Raw genomic sequence first — 19213 nt, forward strand, 5'->3', positions numbered from 1 at the left:
TATACATAAGACTGTCGGCTCAAGGAAGATCTCATGTACAACCTACCCTTAGATGTAAAACAGCAGCACTGTAGGAACAAGAAACCTTTTCCTTTTGCTACTGGTATGTGAAAATAACAAAGGCCACACGGACCATAGGATTCTGCCGTCTAGCGATAACTCTATAAGAGAGTGTTGTGTGTATGCTCTGTGACCTGAGATCACCGAGAAGGAAGGGAGAGAGCTGCGACAATCATTTATTTAGAATGATACATCGATTTACTGTATATATAAGCTGTGAAGAGTCAACTTGGTAAGAAGCTTAGTGTGAAAACTTCAGGCTTTTTAAAGGAATACGGTCACCCATTCACCCACACTAAACCCAATACTCCAGGTTATAGTGCGGGGTCTCTGACTAATAAACATACTGGTCTCCCGGTGCCTCTGAAGTTCGGCTTCTTTCTGCGCTGAATTGCACGCTGGAGGCGGGCCTGCCGGGTTAATTTGAATATTCAAGGTCGCTGGTCACGTGACCATGAATATTCAAATTCACCTGGCGGGCCTGCCTCCAGCGTGCAATTCAGCGCAGAAAGAAGCCGAACTTCAGAGGAACCGGGCGCCGGACCACAGGTATGTATATTAGTCAGAGACCCTGCATCGGTCTACGGTTCACCCGCACTATAACCCAGAGTATTGGGTTTAGTGTGGGTGAACGTTTTCCTTTACAGTTATGAGAAGAAAACAAAAGAAGAAAAAAAAAAAAAAAAAAACACAAAATTGAATTTAACTTTCCCGGTGCCCGGGCTGCAAAAACGTAAAAAAAAAAAAATATATATATATATATATATATTTAACTCAACTTCCTACGTGCTCAGCCTGCCAAAAATATGAAGATTAAAAGATTCAGGGGAAAAAAATGGTTTTCCCCATGTATGCCCCCCCCCCCCAAAATAAAAAAAAAAAATAAATAAAAAAAAGGAATATGTTCTTTTATAATGATAAATAATATGTTTACATAAGATGTTGATGGTATGTCAAGGAGGTGGGGCCGAGCTGTTCAGGTGCCCTAGTCTGGCACGCCTCCTTGATTGATACTTGTGTTCTGTTTGTCAGCCAAGGAAGGGGTGGGAGCTGAGGATGATTTAGGAGGCGTGCACGGCTGTGGCACTTGAGCAGCTTAGCTCCGCCTCCTCAACACTTGGCTGAGAAAAAGGCAATTTTAACAGTTTGGCAAATACCATGAACTTCAGGAAAGGTAGGGTTTACTTTTATACGACAATACTTATCCCCAAAATAAGCTGACAGATTCTTCTTAAAGGGGTACTCAAGTGGAGTAAATTTTTTTCTAATCAACTGGTGCCAGAAGGTTAAACAGATTTGTATATTACTTATAAAATCTCAATCCTTCTAGTACTTATGAGCTGCATATACTACAGACGAAGTTGAATAGATCTTTTCTGTCTGACCACAGTGCTCTCTGCTGACACCTCTGTCCATGTCAGGAACTGTCCAGAGCAGGAGAGGTTTGCTATGGGGATTTGCTTGCACTCTGGACAGTTCCTGACATGGACAGAGGTGTCAGCAGAGAGCACTGTGGTCAGACAAAAAATAACTTTACAATTGCCTCTGGAGCATATAGCAGCTGATAAGTACTGGAAAAATTAAGATTTTTAAATAGAAGTAATTTAAAAATCTGTTTGACTTTCTGGCACCAGTTGATTTAAAAATAATTGTTTTCCACCGCAGTACCCCTTTAAGGGCCCATGCACATTACAGAATATCAGCAACAGTCAGTTAGGGTGCGTTCACACTGCTGAATCTCCGCTTGTAGAATTCCGCGAGTGGAGATGCCACCTGGCGGCTGCCACCAGAAACACTTAGGTGGTAGGACCACACGCTACTGTGCCGTCACCATTGACGGCTATTCAGTGCTCGTGGACTTCCTCGGAATGAACATGTTCATTCTTTGCACGGAACTATTTCAGCAGCGGAATTGTCCGCCGTTAAAATTCCTCAAGATGAACGGGTCTCACGGAAGACCCTTTCACACGGATGGTAATGTTCACAGCACGGAATTCCATTGGAATTATGTGAACCTACCCTTATTGTCTCCAAATAGGATTCTGCAGTACTGTGCATACAGTTAAATTTACACTACAAAAATGCATATTCCGCACTCAGCATGACCTAAGGAAGGACAACAACAAAATATCCAAAACATTTTCTTTTGCCAAAATATGCATGCGTTTGTGCTGGGTACCACATCACCAAGAATAATGCAAGTGACCAGTCCTTAGAATAAAGGAGAGAACCCAAGCCTGGAACAATAGGATAGAACTGCGCTCATGTCGGGGATAGTGCTTCATTTGGGCAGTATTCAGCAATTAAGAGAAAGAAAAGCATGAACTCAGTATCCTCAGGAAACCCCTCACTGTACACATTTTCAAAAAAAACAGGATATACGTAGAAGTTCAAATGTTTTAAGTAAGATAGAAACTTTCAGCTGCCCTTGTTCTATCACCATCCACAGAAACCCTCAAAGAAAACATCTCTTTACGGAGAACATTAAAGGGGTACACCGGTAGATAACTATTTTTATTTTATTTTTTTAAATCAACTGATGCCAGAAAGTTAAACAGATTTGTAAATTACTTCTATTAAAAGATTTTAATCCTTCCAGTACTTATTAGCGGCTGTATACTACTGAGGAAATTATTTTCTTTTTGGATTTTTTTTCTGTCTGTCCACAGTGCTCTTTGCTGACACTTCTGTCCATGTCAGGAACGGTCCAGCTCAGGAGAAAATCCCCATAGCAAACATATGCTGCTCTGGACAGTTCCAAAAATGGACAGAGGTGTCAGCAGAGAGCACTGTGGACAGACAGAAAAGAAATCCAAAAATAAAAGAATGTCCTCTGTAGTATACAGCCGCTAATAAGTACTGAAAGGATTAAGATTTTTTTATAGAAGTTATTTACAAATCTGTTTAACTTTTAGGCACCAGTTAACTATGATGGTTCATGATCCACATTTACCAATAGTGGCTTCATGTCAGACAATGCTCAATTTAAAACAGGGATTTCTTGTTGGCAAGTGACATATATAATCACAGCATGGGTCCTGTTTGATAAATCCACCACAATATCGAACTGTCTATAGCAGTGCTTCCCAACCAGGGTGCCTCCAGCTGTTGCAAAACTACAACTCCCAGCATGCCCGGACAGCCTTCGGCTGTCCAGGCATGCTGGGAGTTGTAGTTTTGCAACAGCTAAAGGCACCCTGGTTGGGAAGCACTGGTCTATAGGCTAGGGCTACAGAGTCACTTCTATGGTGGGAAGATCACAAAGTCACATTGCAACATTACTGCTCAAGACCACGTAGTCTTCTAAATGCAACACAACAGTAGACGCAAATCCAAATTGGACTGCATGCCACCCTGTCTAGCACTGACCTTAAAGGGGTACTCCGGTGCTGCCAGAAAGTTAACAGATTTGTAAATTACTTCTATTAAAAATTCTTAATCCTTCCAGTACTTCTTAGCGGCTGTATACTACAGAGTATAATGCTCTCTGCTGACACCTCTGTCCATTTTAGGAACTGTCCAGAGCATCATATGTTTGCTATGGGGATTTTCTTCTGCTCTGGACAGTTCCTGACATGGACAGCGGTGTCAGCAGAGAGCACTTTGGTCGTGACAGAAAAGAAATCCAAAAAGAAAAGAATTTCCTCTGTAGTATACAGCCGCTAAAGTACTGAAAGGATTAAGATTTTTTAATAGAAGTAATTTACAAATCTGTTTAACTTTCTGGCCTCAGTTGATTAAAAAATAAAAAATAAAGTTTTCAACCGGAGTACCCCTTTAATGGGAAACTCAGGCTGAAAATATTCTTTTAGGGGCATTAACAGGGTGAGGTTAACAGCCCGTGAGGCTCCATTCTTCTATTGACCCAATACGGTCCCAGGGCGCTGCCTTGTGACCAGCAATTTCACACTGGTTTGTGTGTGAAGCGGACATCACTTTTCTTTTTAAGTCTATGAGCGCCTCAAACTTACACAGAGAAAGTGACTTCTCAACACATACAAACAAGGTGTGAGTGACCACTACACAGTAAACTGAGCAAACTGATCAGCGAGTATGTGGAATATCAGCACTTTATCCATCAGGGATTGACAACCAATGGGCCTGCATATGGGTCATTTATCAATAGCACAGAAAACCCCTTTAGGGTCTGTTCACACGACGACTCACAGCGGGCGTCATCAACATTCACTAGAAGGGGTTTGTGGAAAATCTGCGATAGTAGCAGATTTGCTATTTGACTGTGAACCCATTGAAGTGAATGGTGGCAAAACTAGCAACGGGAAACACCGCTGTTTTGGAAAACTGCCCATGAAGTTTTTGAGGCAAAGTCAGAAGTGGATTCAAAAGGGAAGGTAAAATATATAGGAAGGCTTTATACTTCCTCCTGTTGGATCCTCTTCTGGCTTTGGCTCAAAAACTGGAGAGGCAGAGTTTTCCAACAACCAAAGTGAAACGGTAATAAAGTCACAGCACACACATCTCACAAATATTTTGGTCACGTGACTTAATGTAAAAAAACAAATCCTCTTTTACAATTCATATGTACCGTGTAAATGGTTTTGAGTTGTGGATAACACAGCTAATATAATAAAAATGCTAAAAGTAGACAATGGCGGCTCACTTACACTTATCGCAGAGTGCTATCTCCCAGTACCACCTTAAAATACCAATATTTATGTATATAACAGAAAAAGTGGGGTCAGCCCCTCTAGGCTATACAGTCAGACTTGTATAGAGATGTTTGGTTATATCTATAGTGGTATACACTACTATTGTATGCGTATGTGCGCAATATCTTTATGGCATTGCCAAGTTATGTGGTAAAATGAAATTTTTTAAAATTATATATGAAAAATAATAAAATGCGGCAGTATATAATATTTGCCCCATTGGAATACAGCAATATACTCTTCATGGTGCGTAGATATTTCACATACACGTGTGTTAATAAAATATGTTTATTACTTGTTAAAACATTTTTTTTCTTAACAGTTTAAAAGTATACTTCTTGCATAGGAGAAATAGGATAGATAAATCAAAAGAAAATAAATGTGCCAAAAATAAAATAAAAGTGACTAGGCCCTCTTGTAATTAAACCTCGTTTAGGTATGCAGATGGTAATGGTTTTTCAGAGTGTCTATGGTAAAAGCCAATGTTCCCCTGGCTATTTGGGTTTTCATATAGTTCATACAATGCAGGGTTCAGTATTTACCTTTCTCAGCGCTGCGCTCGAAAGGGATACTGTACTCACCGCTTCTTCCACCCAGGGGCGGCGTCCCGCTTCTCCTGTATGTGGGCTCTGATGTTACCGTACGGCTGTCTGTATCGCTTCTCCTATGCGCATGCGCCTTTGAGCAGGTGATCCTTAGACATGTAGTATCCAACGCCGCTTGTTTGCTGATCTCCTTTTGGCGTTTCTTTGTAGCGGTGTCCCTGCAGACACTACACAAATGTGCTGCGTTGGGGGGGATGATAGTTATTTCAAAGTTACAGAAAATATCTGTATTTGTAGCGACGTGCGGTCACGGTCCTCTGCTGGGTAAGACCCCGAAACGCATCCAGCCATCAGCTCTAAGTCCCTGTTGGCCACATCAGGCATACCCAGCAGAGAACCGTGACTATGTCGCTACAAATAAAGATATTTACTGTAACTTTGAAATAACTATCATCCCCCAAAACACAGCACATTTGCCTGGTATCTGCAGGGCAACCGCTACAAAGAAACACCAAAAGGAGACCAGCAAACAAGCAGCGTTGGATACTACAAGTCTAAAGATCACCTGCTCCAGGGCGCATGCGCATAGGAGAAGCGATACAGACAGCAGCACGGTAACATCAGAGCCCACATACAGGAGAAGCGGGACGCCGCACCTGGGCGGAAGAAGCGGTGAGTACAGTATCACTTATGAGCACAGCGCTGAGAAAGGTAAATACTGAGCCCTGCATTGTATGAACTATATGAAAACCCAAATAGCCAGGGGAACATTGGCTTTTACCATAGACACTCTGAAAAACCATTACCATCTGCATACCTAAACGAGGTTTAATTACAAGAGGGCCTTGTTACTTTTATTTTGGCATATTTATTATTTTATTTTTTCTTACTTTTGATATATCTGTCCTATCTCTCCTATGCAACAAGTATACTTTTTAACTGTAAAAATGTTTAAGTAATAAATAAACATACTTTATTAACAGAAGTGTATGTGAAATATCTAAATACGCACCATGAAGAGGATATAGCTCTATTGCAATAGGGGCAAATATTATATACTGCCGCATTTTAATATATATAAAAATTTACCACATCATTTGGCAATGCCATAAAGATGTTGCGCATATACGCATACAATAGTAGTATATACCACTATTAATATAACCAAACATCTCTATACAAGCCTGACTGTGTAGCCTAGAGGGGCTGACCAGACTTTTTCTGTTTAAACACTAATATAATGCCCCATAACGGATTAAGCTCAGACAATACCTACACTGGCCTTACACATTAGAAGAAAGTGTTTGCAGCTCCACAGACCTTGAAGGGATGGCTGACAATCTGATCAATAGGAGGTATAGCCAATAGATTCTGGGGAAAATAGGATTGTGGATGTATAAGAAAAAAGGTGAGCAATCTAAACAAAGAAAGAAAAAAACACAAGCAATAACTGATAATTCATGTTTGTATAACGATGATCAGTGGGGGGTGAAGGCTCTTTTAGAACTGCTTGTCTTTTTCTTGACTTGTTTGGAAACCAGGATTAAGCAGATTTGATTTCCCCTTAACAAAAGGGTCTGGCCGCAGCAGAAATGACCATTTACACCTACTTTCTATAGAAAACATTGTAAGAGATTTATCAAGACTGCCATCTCTTACACTGGTCTTGATAAAAAGCGCACTGGCTTGCCATGCACCAAATTCATTAAGAGGCACATACCTATCTGTGCACAACAGATTTATATCAAGTACACTTACACTATAACTTGTGTCAGTTTAGGGTAAAAAGCATAGCAAATTTGATTTTTAAAAAGTTGCAAATGGGGCCTACACAAAAATATGCTTTTTTACTGCCAGAAAACTGGTGTATACTAGTGCTGGGCGGTATACTGGTTCATATCGAATACCGAAATTTTTGTCCTGCACGATATGAATTTTAACCCATACCGCAATACCGGTTTGGCCCCTCCCCCATGGGAATGAATGAATCAGCCCAGTGCTGCGCTGTCCCCAACTAATCCTATGTGACCTGCGAGTGCTGTTCTGCCCCCCCCCCCCCCCACAATTAATTATTAGCCCAGTGCTGCACTGTCCCCATCAGGGTACTACTCACATGTCCCTGCCCTCCTCATCCTGTTTGTTGCGGCCGCCGGGGTGCTGACACTCTATACTAGTGGTCTCCAACCTGCGGACCTCCAGATGTTGCAAAACTACAACTCCCAGCATGCTGGGAGTTGTAGTTTTGCAACATCTGGAGGTCCGCAGGTTGGAGACCACTGCATACTGTGCAGTATCCCTATGCCCGGGCTGCAAAAAATAAACAAAATAAACTTTAACTCACCTCCCGTTGGTCCGGTACTGAACTCGCTTCCTGGGGACGGGAACATCGGACAGCCGTCAGCCTATCACCGGCCGCAGCGATGTTCCGCCTCGGCCAGTGATTGGCTGAGCCCACTGTCATGTAAGAAGCCGGCTTCTTACATGACAGTGGGCTCAGCTTATCATCGGCCGAGGCGGAACATCGCTGCGGCCGGTGATAGGCTGGCAGCTCTCCGACGTTCCCGTCCACTGCGTAAGGCCGACATAGGTGCGTTAAAGATTATTTTGGTTTTTGCAGCCTGGGCATAGGGACACCGCACAGTATAGAGTGCCAGCGTTGGCAGCCGCAACAAACAGGACGAGGAGGGCAGCGCTTGTGGGTGATATGTGAGCATTTACCCTGATGGGGATGTGGGCTGATAATTAATATTGGGGGGGGGGGGGGGGGGGGCTAGGAAATACCGTTATATACCGTGGAACCGCCAAAAGTTAAAAAAATACCGTGAAACACACATTTGGTCATATTGTCCAGCCCTAGTGTATACTGTTAATAAACCCCCCTCCCCCCAAATGTCAATGTGAAAATCAATTCCAAAGAACAGTATGATTGAAGTTGAAAAAAAAAAAATCCTACTCTATAATTGAGAATACCACCTCCCTATTTTCCAATAACTAGATGTCTTTTTGCTTATTTTCCTCTGTCTCATTGTAATGTGGCGTCTTCTAGTAATGTAAAGCATTAATGTCTCCAGGACACCGAGCTCTGGAGCCATTAGTTGTGGGCTATGAAGCAAAGAGACGAGCACGCATGATAACTTCTAGTGGTAAATTGAGCTGGGAACCACATCCTGCCGCCAGCAATACAAAAGCCATATTTCCTGCACAGGCACTAAAAGCGAGAAAACATGGTTAAATATATGCTCGCGATACTCAGGACTGACACATGACACCTGACAAAATACTGTCATCACCCCCTTTTCCCCATTAAAAATAAAATATTTTATTTTAAAAAATGTGCATGCGCAAATATCTGAATTAAAATATAACATTTATTATTCAACACAGTAAATGGCATAAATGTAAACAAAATACCTAACACCAGATTTGCAGCTTTTTGGTCACTTCATAAGTCAGAACAAATGTATAAAAAGCAATCAAAATGTTCCTTCAAAACAAAAATTGTACAGATAAAAACTACAGTTCAGGGCGCAAAAAACATGCAAAGTTACAGAAATTTGATTCGTCACAAACTTCTCGGCTCGGCAGCTGATGACTTATCCTGCATAAATTACTTCAGCTTTCAGGTGCTCCGGGGGGCTGGAAAAGGTGTATACAGTCCTAGGGGAGAGTCTCCTAGGACTGTATCCACCTTTTCCAGCCCATCAGAGCACCTGAAAGCTGAACTAATTTATGCAGGCTAAAGTCAGCAACTGCCGAGCCGAGAAGCTCGTGATGAATCGAATCACTGTAGCTTCACTCATCTCTAATGCTCAGCTCATGAGCACGCTTAAAACCCTGGTAACGGGACCAGGGGGTACATGTCAGCCCTTCGTTCTTAACAGGTTAAGACTCTTCTAGCAGGAACTTCAGAAGAAAAGGACCAGGCATATTGAAATCCAACTGCCTGATCCTTCTTTTCCCATATCTTCTACCATCAAGAGAATGTCAGGATGCCCCCAAATGTTATACTGGTCTTGGTTGATATATCTCATGTGCACGGCCACCTAAAATTGTGCCCACCCCCGCACCATAATGTACGCTTCTGCCCTGTACATAAAGCGAGCACATTAGCTGTTGCTATCAGCAGCCAAGGACCAGCCGATAATGGCAAACATCATTAATCGCGCTGATGCCTGCCTCAATTAGGGTCCACTCCCACTACGAAATCTGTGTTTCCATCTGCAGAGGGCGCAGCCAAAATACATCTGTGCTAGGACCACGTGGACCTGCACCATCACCATTGACGGCAATGCAAACCACATGGAATTTCGTCAAAAGAATGCACACAACTTTTTTTTTTTTGCAGAAATTCTGCAGTGTAAGTTCAATGACATCAATGTTATTTTCATGGAGCTCCACTCGGATATTCCATAGTGTGACAGGCCCTTAGTGTGCTGCAGCTTGAAGATCACTGTTGGGTTCAGAATCTTTTTTTTTTCTAGATTTTGCACCTTTAAAATTGGGTGCGTCTTACATGCCGGTGCGTCCTATAGGGCGAAAAATACGGTAAGTCCGCTGTGATCAAGTAGTTCTAAACAAAGAATTTACTGGGGCAGAGCAGCTGTCTCTCCTATAGCCACAAGAATCCTCATAGATATGTATAGGGTATCTGTAGGGTACACCATGTATACCTGATAGGTCAGTCCCACCACTAGGGCCCATACATTTACAGACTATAATGGAGATGAGAATGCAGGCTCCACCATATTCATTCTTTTACCTTGGAGGCTACTTGCCATTTTACATCTCAAACTATGAAGACATTTAGGGCCCATTCACACTAAGTATTTTCCAGGCAGAACTCTGCTGCAAAATATTCTGTGCACAAGCCTCTCATTGTTTTCAACGGAATTCTGTAGCACCACACTACGGAATGTATGCAGCGGACGGCCCGCCGTGGAGATTCCGGACCCCAGAATACACAGTGAAAGGCATTGCCATCTATGGAGGTGGCACATTTCCAATCAGTCCTAGTGCCGGCAACCGCTATCGATGGAATCTACCAAAGTAAATTCTGAGCAGCATCCACCTACAGCCATGCAGAATTTCTAACGTGGATCAAGATTCAGCCAAGAGAAGGAACATGTTTGTTCTATCGGTGAGATCTGTTTGGAAAAGCCCAATGGAACTTTTAAATCCAACTCAAATTTGTGGGTAAAATTAAACCCATTCGATGGGGCTAACCCACCTGTCAGCGCAGATTCCACATCAGGTAGTGAGGTGTCACTATATCTCTATATAAATAAAAACCACCAAAACTCATGTAAAAAAAAAATATATATATATATAAAAATGTACCCTAAAGGTGCGGTCCCAACTAAAGATGTCCTGGTGATCAGGTAAACCCTAGTATCCACCCGATTATACAGAGAGAAGCTGAAAGGCCGGGCCCAGACATGACGGATTCTGTACTGCAAACCTGCAATTAACAAATTGATAAGGTCTTCAACATGCCATGGACCAGTGTTTCTCAACCAGGGTGCCTCCAGCTGTTGCAAAACTACAACTCCCAGCATGCCCGGACAGCTGTTGGCTGTCCGGGTATGCTGGGAGTTGTAGTTTTGCAACAGCTGGAGGCACCCTGGTTGGGAAACACTGGTCCATGGACAGATACTAGATAAGTATGAAACAGTAACCAGACACCTGTAGTGCCATATTTTGTGTTTTGCCATGGAATGTATACCGGCAAAGGCTCCATCTGTAGTGGGTGCTGGCAAAACAAGCCGGCGCTAGGACAGATATGAAATGTGCAGTCTCACTAGACACCAATGCATTTCAGAGCGGATTCCGCCAAAAGAAAAAACATGTTCCTTCTTTCGGCAGAGTCCGGGATCTCTCATTTCTGTGGCAAAACGTCTGCCATGGGAATTTTGTAGTGTGAATGGCGCAGCAGAATTGCATGGATAACAATGGGAGGCTGCTGCACAGGATCTTCCAAGTGAAATTCCAGAGCAGAATTGCACTTGGAAAATCCGTAGCGTGAATGAGCTCTCGGATCTGCAGCATGCTTATTTGTTTTTTTTAAGTGGATATTACTCTTCACAATACAGAGAATAAAAAATAAAACCACTTGCATTACAAGCCACTCACTGACACAGCCTCCAACTCCATCTGTGGAGGGGAAAAGGGATCTCTAATGTAAGGAAGAGGATCAGAGATGACTTACACGACTGATTTATTATCCTGTGAATGGATAAGCCACAGTCAGAAGTGTCTGGCAGCAGCTGGTCTTTATCTCTAGATTGAAACAAACCATACAACCTCAGCCAGAGGCGGCTGACAACTACCTTCCAGAGAGAACGCTAATTATGCCTCCATCCATACAGAGTATATGCCAGTGATTCCGAAACAGTGTGCCTCCAGCTGTTTTGCAACAGCTGAAGACACACTGGCTGGGAAACACTGGTATACACAGATGCAACACACACCACAGTTCATGTATGTTACCCCAAGACATCAATTATCCTATAGCCAACAATTTCTTCTGTAGATCCCTATGACCAAGGAGCATCTTATCACAGGCATAGATGGCGTCCGTAGAAAGTCCCTTTCCTTAAAGGGGTACTCCACTGGAAAATATTTTTTTGTTATATCCACTGGTGCCAGAAAGTTAAACAGATTTGTAAATTAGTGCATGAGAAGACAAAGAAAAGTCGGCACTCACCGGGCTTCCAATTCAGCAGATTTTATTGCACGTTACTCACAGCCGTAGTACAATTCTCGGGGAGACGACGGATGGTACAAGGGGGGTACCACAGAGAGGCGACACCTGTGTTTCGCACTTAGTAGTGCTTCAACGGGCCCGTTGGTATATTCTACGCGAGTCCGAGCACCACCGTATCCCCACTCCGCTACAGCGATTTAGTGTCCACCCGCTTTCAGGTTCAGAAGTTAGCAGTGCCGAACTACTCATCTATACGCTACAGATTTGTAAATTACTTCTATTAAAAAATCTTTATCCTCCCAGTACTTATCAGCTGCTATATGATCCACAGGAAGTTATTTTCTTTTTTAATTTCCTTTCTGTGCTCTCTGCTGACACCTTTGTCCATTTTAGGAACTGTCCGGAGAAGAAGCAAATCCCCATAGAAAACCTATCCTGCTCTGGACAGTGCAGACAGAGGTGTCAGCAGAGAGCACTGTGGTCAGACAGAAAGGAAATTCAGAAAGAAAAGAACTTCCTGTGGATCATACAGCAGCTGATAAGTACTGGAAGGATTAAGATTTTTTAAGAAGCAATTTACAAATCTGTTCAACTTTCTGGCACCAGTTGATAAAATAAATTAAAAAATTAAAATAATTTTTTTCCCAGTGGAGTACCCCTTTAAGGAACAAATTTCATGGTCGTGCAATAAGAACTTCCATGCAGTCAGAAAAAAAATCTAAAAATGTGCCCACATTGGCGAATAAGTATTGGTCGGACCCCAGTTATGATTGATTCATTATATACCAATGGCAATGACAGGTGCTAAAGAATGGAGTCACCCTGGTTCAGATACAGATTCTCTCATCCCCAGCTCCTCGCCCAGTTCTGTGCCCATTCTCATCTCTCTATACCAGCTGTGGCTCTTACACAAAGGTCCAAAAAGGTGCAGTCACTTTATTGAGGTTCTGGGTGCGTTCACACGTAGGAAATCAAGAGTAATTCACGCCGAAAAATTTACGGGCGGAAAAAATTACTTTATTTCCGCGCAAAATTTGCGCAGAATTGCCCGCGGAAATGGGGGAGAAAGAAGTGAAGGGTTTTTCAGCCAATTCCGCGCGAATCCCGTGTGAAAACGATGTCAGGCAGAATTTTTTTTTTTACCATTGACTTCTATTGATTTCTGCCAGCGGATTCCGCTTGAAGAATGAACATGCTCATTCTTCCAGCGGAACGGAATTCAGCGTCGGAATTCCGCTAGCAGAATTTCCGCAGTGTGAACAGGACAGCAGAAACAACATTGAAGTCAATGGGCAGAGGAGATGGGAATTAATTTAGAGCGGAGAATTCAAGAGGAAATACTCGAGTAAATTCCTCTTGAATTACTCCGTATGAACGCACCCTAAAGCTGCAATATATATATACATTTTTTTTTTTTTTTAAAAGTAGTGTTCCCCAACCTGAGACGATACAGCTGCTGCAAAACTACAAATCTCTGCATGCCCAGACACCAAACGACTGGACATGCTGAGGGTTGTAGTTTGGCAACAGCTGGAGAGCCAATGGTTAAAGAACACTGTATGGCCCCTTTCACACTACAGGCTATCATCCTGCTTTTTTACTGCTGTTATTTTAAAATAACGGATAAAAAAAAAAAAAAAAAGGATGCAATAACTGGTAATAGCGGATGATAACTGACCATCATCCGTTATTTTTTATGTTTTTTTCTAAAAAAAACTGATGTTGTTCATTCGTTATTACCAGTTGCATCTTTTTTTTTTTTTAATCAGGTTTTTAACCCCTTTTTTTTTGTAAAGCTGTACTGAGCAAACTCAGTACAAAAAACGGATGTTAAAAAACCTGACAATAACTGATGAGAACGGATGTTTTTTTTTTGAACATCCGGTTCCCATAGACTTCAATGTTAAATTTTAACGTCCGATTTTTCACCAAATTTTGCTGGACCAATAATTTGTGCGTGCACCGTTGTTTGTTCCGGCAAAAATAACTGACATTAGTAAAAACGGACATGCCTGATGCAAAAGGATGTTAAAAAAATCCAATTGACGCGAATGGGATTTTTTGACGGACCTTTTAAACCCTTAAGGACGCAGGACGTAAATGTACGTCCTGGTGCGGTGGTACTTAACGCACCAGGACGTACATTTACGTCCTGTGCATAACCGCGGGCATCGGAGCGATGCCCGTGTCATGCGCGGCTGATCCCGGCTGCTGATCCCAGCCAGGGACCCACCGGCAATGGCCGACTCCCGCGATCTCGCGGGCGTCCGCCATTAACCCCTCAGGTGCCGGGATCAATACAGATCGCGGCATCTGCGGGAGTTCGCGATTTAAATGAACGATCGGATCGCCCGCAGCGCTGCTGCGGGGATCCGATCATTCATAACGCCGCACGGAGGTCCCCTCTCCTTCCTCCGTGCGGCTCCCGGCGTCTCCTGCTCTGGTCTGTGATCGAGCAGACCAGAGCAGAAGATCACCGAAAACACTGATCTGTTCTATGTCCTATACATAGAACAGATCAGTATTAGCAATCATGGTATTGCTATGAATAGTCCCCTATGGGGACTATTCAAGTGTAAAAAAAAAAAAAAAAAAAATGTAAAAGTAAAAAAAAAGTGAAAAATCCCCTCCCCCAATAAAAAAGTAAAACGCCCGTTTTTTCCTATTTTACCCCCAAAAAGCATTAAAAAAAATTTTTTATAGACATATTTGGTATCGCCGCGTGCGTAAATGTCCGAACTATTAAAATAAAATGTTAATGATCCTGTACGGTGAACGGCGTGAACGAAAAAAAAAAAAGTCCAAAATTCCTACTTTTTTAATACATTTTATTAAAAAAATATAAAAAAAATGTATTAAAAAGTTTTTTATATGCAAATGTGGTATCAAAAAAAAGTACAGATCATGGCGCAAAAAATGAGCCCCCATACCGCCGCTTATACTGAAAAATAAAAAAGTTAGAGGTCATCAAAATAAAGGGATTATAAACGTACTAATTTGGTTAAAAAGTTTGTGATTTTTTTAAGCGCAACAATAATATAAAAGTATATAATAATGGGTATCATTTTAATCGTATTGATGCTCAGAATAAAGAACACATGTCATTTTTACCATAAATTTATCGACGTGAAAACGAAACCTTCCAAAATTAGCAAAATTGTGTTTTTCGTTTTAATTTCCCCACAAAAAGTGTTTTTTGGTTGCGCCATACATTTTATGATATAATGAGTGATGTCATTACAAAGGACAACTGGTCGCGCAAAAAACAAGCCCTCATACTCGTCTGTGGATGAAAATATAAAAGTTATGATTTTTAGAAGGCGAGGAGGAAAAAATGAAAACGTAAAAATTAAATTGTCTGAGACCTTAAGGCCAAAATGGGCTGAGTCCTTAAGGGGTTAAGGACTTTTTGCCGGGAGTAATAACAGAGGTTTTTTTTTTACAGGATGATACCTGTAGTGTTAAAGGGGCCTATTTGAGTAATGCAGTGTTTCCCAACCAGGGTGCCTCCAGCTGCTGCAAAACTACAACTCCCAGCATGCCTGGACAGCCTTTGGCTGTCTGGGCATGCTGGGAGTCGTAGTTTTGCAACAGCCCCCAGCTGTCACAAAACACTGGAGTAAAGTTTAGGCTGTGTTCTAGGAATCGATCAGACGTGGAATATATTTATCCAACTGACGTCACCTATGTCTACTGGAGAAAATGAGATCCGTCAAGTCAGTCTGGACTTTTTTTTTTTTTTTTTCACCCATTAAAGGGGTATTCCAGGCAAAAACTTTTTTTTTATATATCAACTGGGTCCGGAAAGTTAAACAGATTTGTAAATTACTTCTATTAAAAAAATCTTAATCCTTCCAATAGTTATTAGCTTCTGAAGTTTTCTGTCTAACTGCTCAATGATGATGTCACGTCCCGGGAGCTGTGCATGATGGGAGAATATCCCCATAGGAGCTGGACAGCTCCCGGGACGTGAGTCATCAGAAAGCAGTTAGCCAGAAAACAGCAACTCAACTTCAGAAGCTAATAACTATTGGAAGGATTAAGATGTTTTAATAGAAGTAATTTACAAATCCATTTAACTTTCCGGAGCCAGTTGATATATAAAAAAAAAAGATTTTGCCTGGAATACCCCTTTAAGGGTATGTTCACACTGGGAGACTGACACGGAATTTACTTGCATAATTCCATGCTTTCCACTGCTGCAGAATTCTATTCCACCAAAGACTGAACATGTTTATTCACAGGTAAAAAAAAAAAGCCCATTGAAGTCAATGGGAACTTTATTTTTGTTTCTGATAAAAGTTTGGAGCAGAACTGACGCAGAGTTTCTCTCCAAATTCCATGTCAAGCAGAAGGTGACAGATTTGCAGAATTCCTTGACTGAAACGATCCCTTGTCAATTCCTCAGTGTGAACACACCCTAAGAGTAAATTCACATGCTGCAGAAATTTCAGCCACAGTCATATATATCTGAACAGAAATTTCTGCAACTAATCTGTGTGTGAACTCAAAGGCTATGTTCACACTGTGGAAATCTGCAGCAGTAAAGTCTCATTGATTTCAATGGGATTCTGCTGCTCTGCTCACACAGCAGAATTTCCTGAGAATCTGCTGCAGAAATCCTAACTTTTGCAGAGTCGGCAAAAACATTAAACCTGGAAAAAAAATTCTTAAATCAACTGGTACCAGAAAGTTAAACAGACTTGTAAATTACTTCTATTAAAAAATCTTAATTCTTCCAGTACTTATCAGCTGCTGTATGTTCCAGAGGAAGTTCTTTTCATTTTGAATTTATTTTCTGTCTGACCACAGTGCTCTCTGCTGACACCTCTGTTGAATTTAAGGAACTGTCCAGAGCAGGAGCAAATCCCCATAGAAAACCCTCTCCTGCTCTGGACCTTTCCTAAAATGGACAGAGGTGTCAGCAGAGAGCACTGTGGTCAGGCAGAAAGGAAACTCAAAAAGGAAAGAACTTCCCGTGGAGCATATAGCAGCTGATAAGTACTGGAAGGATTACGATTTTTAAACAATAGTAATTTACAAATCTGTTGAAGTTTCTGGCACCAGTTGATTAAAAATAAATAAATAAATAAAGTTTTCCATGGGCAGTACCCCTTTAATGTTTTTGCAGATTCCGCTAGATAATGCATTGCCGTCTGTCTGTGGAATGTCGGCATGTTTACACGCTTTAGGCTATGTTCACATGGTAAAATGTCTGTGTGGAATTCGACAGAATATTCAGAACGGACATTGCAATGGGATTCTGCTGCACTGTGCACACCGTGTTTCTGCCGTGGAAATCCCAATTCTGGCGTCCGCAAAGATGAGACTTGTCTATTTCTTCTGCGGATTCCGATCCAAAATGCATTGGCGCATTTCCAAGCTGTCCTAGCACCCAGACCGATTATGCAAACGGGCAGATTGTGCGCCCATGTGAACGTACCGTGAAGGGGATGACAGACCAGATGACCCATTGAAGTAATGCTATTTGATAGTGGTCTCCAGCCTAAGGCTGTCATGATGGGAGTTGTAGTCTTGCAACAGTCAGAGGGACACAAGTGCAGGCGGACCACAAGCCCCAGCAGTCACTGTCTATACACCAGTGTTTCCCAACCAGTGTGCCTCCAGCTGTTGCAAAACTACAACTCCCAGCATGCCCGGACAGCCTTTGGCTGTCCGGGCATGCTGGGTGTTGTAGTGTTGCAACAGCTGGAGGCACACCAATCCACACACAGCAAGGCTGAAGTCATCTCCATAGCCCAGACTAGAAGAGCAATGAATCCACATGGCAGAAATTTCCGCAGCTGTCCTATTGACATAAATGGAATAGATTGCCAGCCACAGAAATGTCTCCCGAGGGTGAACTCGCCCTAAAGTGGGCGACAGACTAGACGGCCCACCAGACCCTTACATGGCGTTTAGATCAGTGTCCCCCCACAAGCTGTTGTCAAACTGCAACACCCATCATGCCCTTGTACTTTTGCAACTCTTTCTCAACCAGTGTGCCTCCTGCTGTTGCAAAACTACAACGCTCAACATGCTGAGAGTTGCAGTTTTGCAACAGCTGGAGGCACACTGGTTGGGAGAACTGATCGCCCAGTCTTAGAAGCTCCTATAATCTCTAGGGGACTACAACTCCCAGCAGGCACTCCACACACTCAATGCTGCAGCCTAGAAGCATGGGAGTCCAGGGCAGGGTGTGGAGGAGGGTGTGCCCGGGGACAAGAGCAGACACAAACAGCACTTGCCCTGGCATCCCCAGCCTGGCACCGCACTTACTGGTTGGTAGGGGGCGCACTGAGCGGGATCTCCACCTCCTCCTCCTCATACTCCGGTCCGTCCAGGGAGTCCGCTTCTTCCACAGGGCCCAGCCCCAGGCCGTCGAAGGCTAAAGGCAGCGGGGGCAGCGGAGGGAAGCTCTCCGCGGGCTGTGACAGTAACGGGGCACTGGTGGGCAGCGTCGCTGCTTCCCCGCCTCCTGTCATCAGCCCCAGCGAGCCGTATACCGCCGACATCCCGGGTGATGGAAGCCTGGCGGCGACGGAAGCGAGCGGGTGTGTGCCACGGTGTGCCCTACGGAAGCCACGGCCTGTCAGCCCGGTGGCGTCTACGCTCCAGCCGCCTCCCCGTCACTCTCTGACCGTCCGCAGCAGAGGGGGCGCCACACACCAGACTGACTATGGAGGGGGCGGGGCCCACAAGCGCCTCTCTCGCCAGCTCCACCCTCCGACTGTACGTCATCAAGGACGCTCCCCACATGTCATCGGCGCGCGGAGTGGAAGAGACAGATTTTTTTTTTTCAGTAATTGTTCAATAATAATGCATCTTTATTTAAAAAGAGAAAACAGACAGACATGGTTATGGTGTCCAGGATAGGGAAAACATAGCGCCTTTCTTACAAAAACAGCACCACACCTGTGTTTAGGTATTGTATGGTACTGCAATACCACACACAAACTGAGGACAGGTGTGGCGCTGTTTGTGTAAGATAACTGATGTTTTTCTACTCCTGGACAAACCCTTTATAAGGGTATGTGGTTTCCCAGTACAGGATCTTGTCCTGTTCCTGTCTTAAGTCCCCTCAGGAAGAGTCCCTGCAGTCCATAGGGCTCTCCTGCAGGGCTTCACACCTTGCTCATCAGTTCTTGCTTCATAATAACTATGCACATAAAATGTCTGTATATTGTTCTGTGTATATAAAGGATGTACAAATGTATAAAATGTATAGTACCTTC

At 43.0% G+C, this 19213-nt stretch overlaps 1 protein-coding gene across 4 annotated transcripts in view; it reads right to left on the reverse strand.

Moving 5' to 3' along the window:
- Window positions 1–18734, reverse strand: part of RASA1 (RAS p21 protein activator 1) — a 107510-nt gene extending 88776 nt beyond the window's left edge. For 3 of the 4 annotated variants that reach the window (XM_056538760.1, XM_056538752.1, XM_056538733.1), the window contains exon 1: window positions 18258–18732. In XM_056538760.1, coding sequence (XP_056394735.1) covers window positions 18258–18493 — 236 coding nt within the window. In that variant the 5' untranslated portion in view covers window positions 18494–18732. Of the gene's footprint in view, window positions 1–18257 lie in introns of all 4 variants that reach the window. The other variant, XM_056538741.1, reaches the window with a different exon arrangement.
- Window positions 18735–19213: the final 479 nt, after the last annotated feature.

Source organism: Hyla sarda, chromosome 1 (assembly GCF_029499605.1).
Source record: "Hyla sarda isolate aHylSar1 chromosome 1, aHylSar1.hap1, whole genome shotgun sequence".
Classification (NCBI taxonomy): Eukaryota; Metazoa; Chordata; class Amphibia; order Anura; family Hylidae; genus Hyla; species Hyla sarda.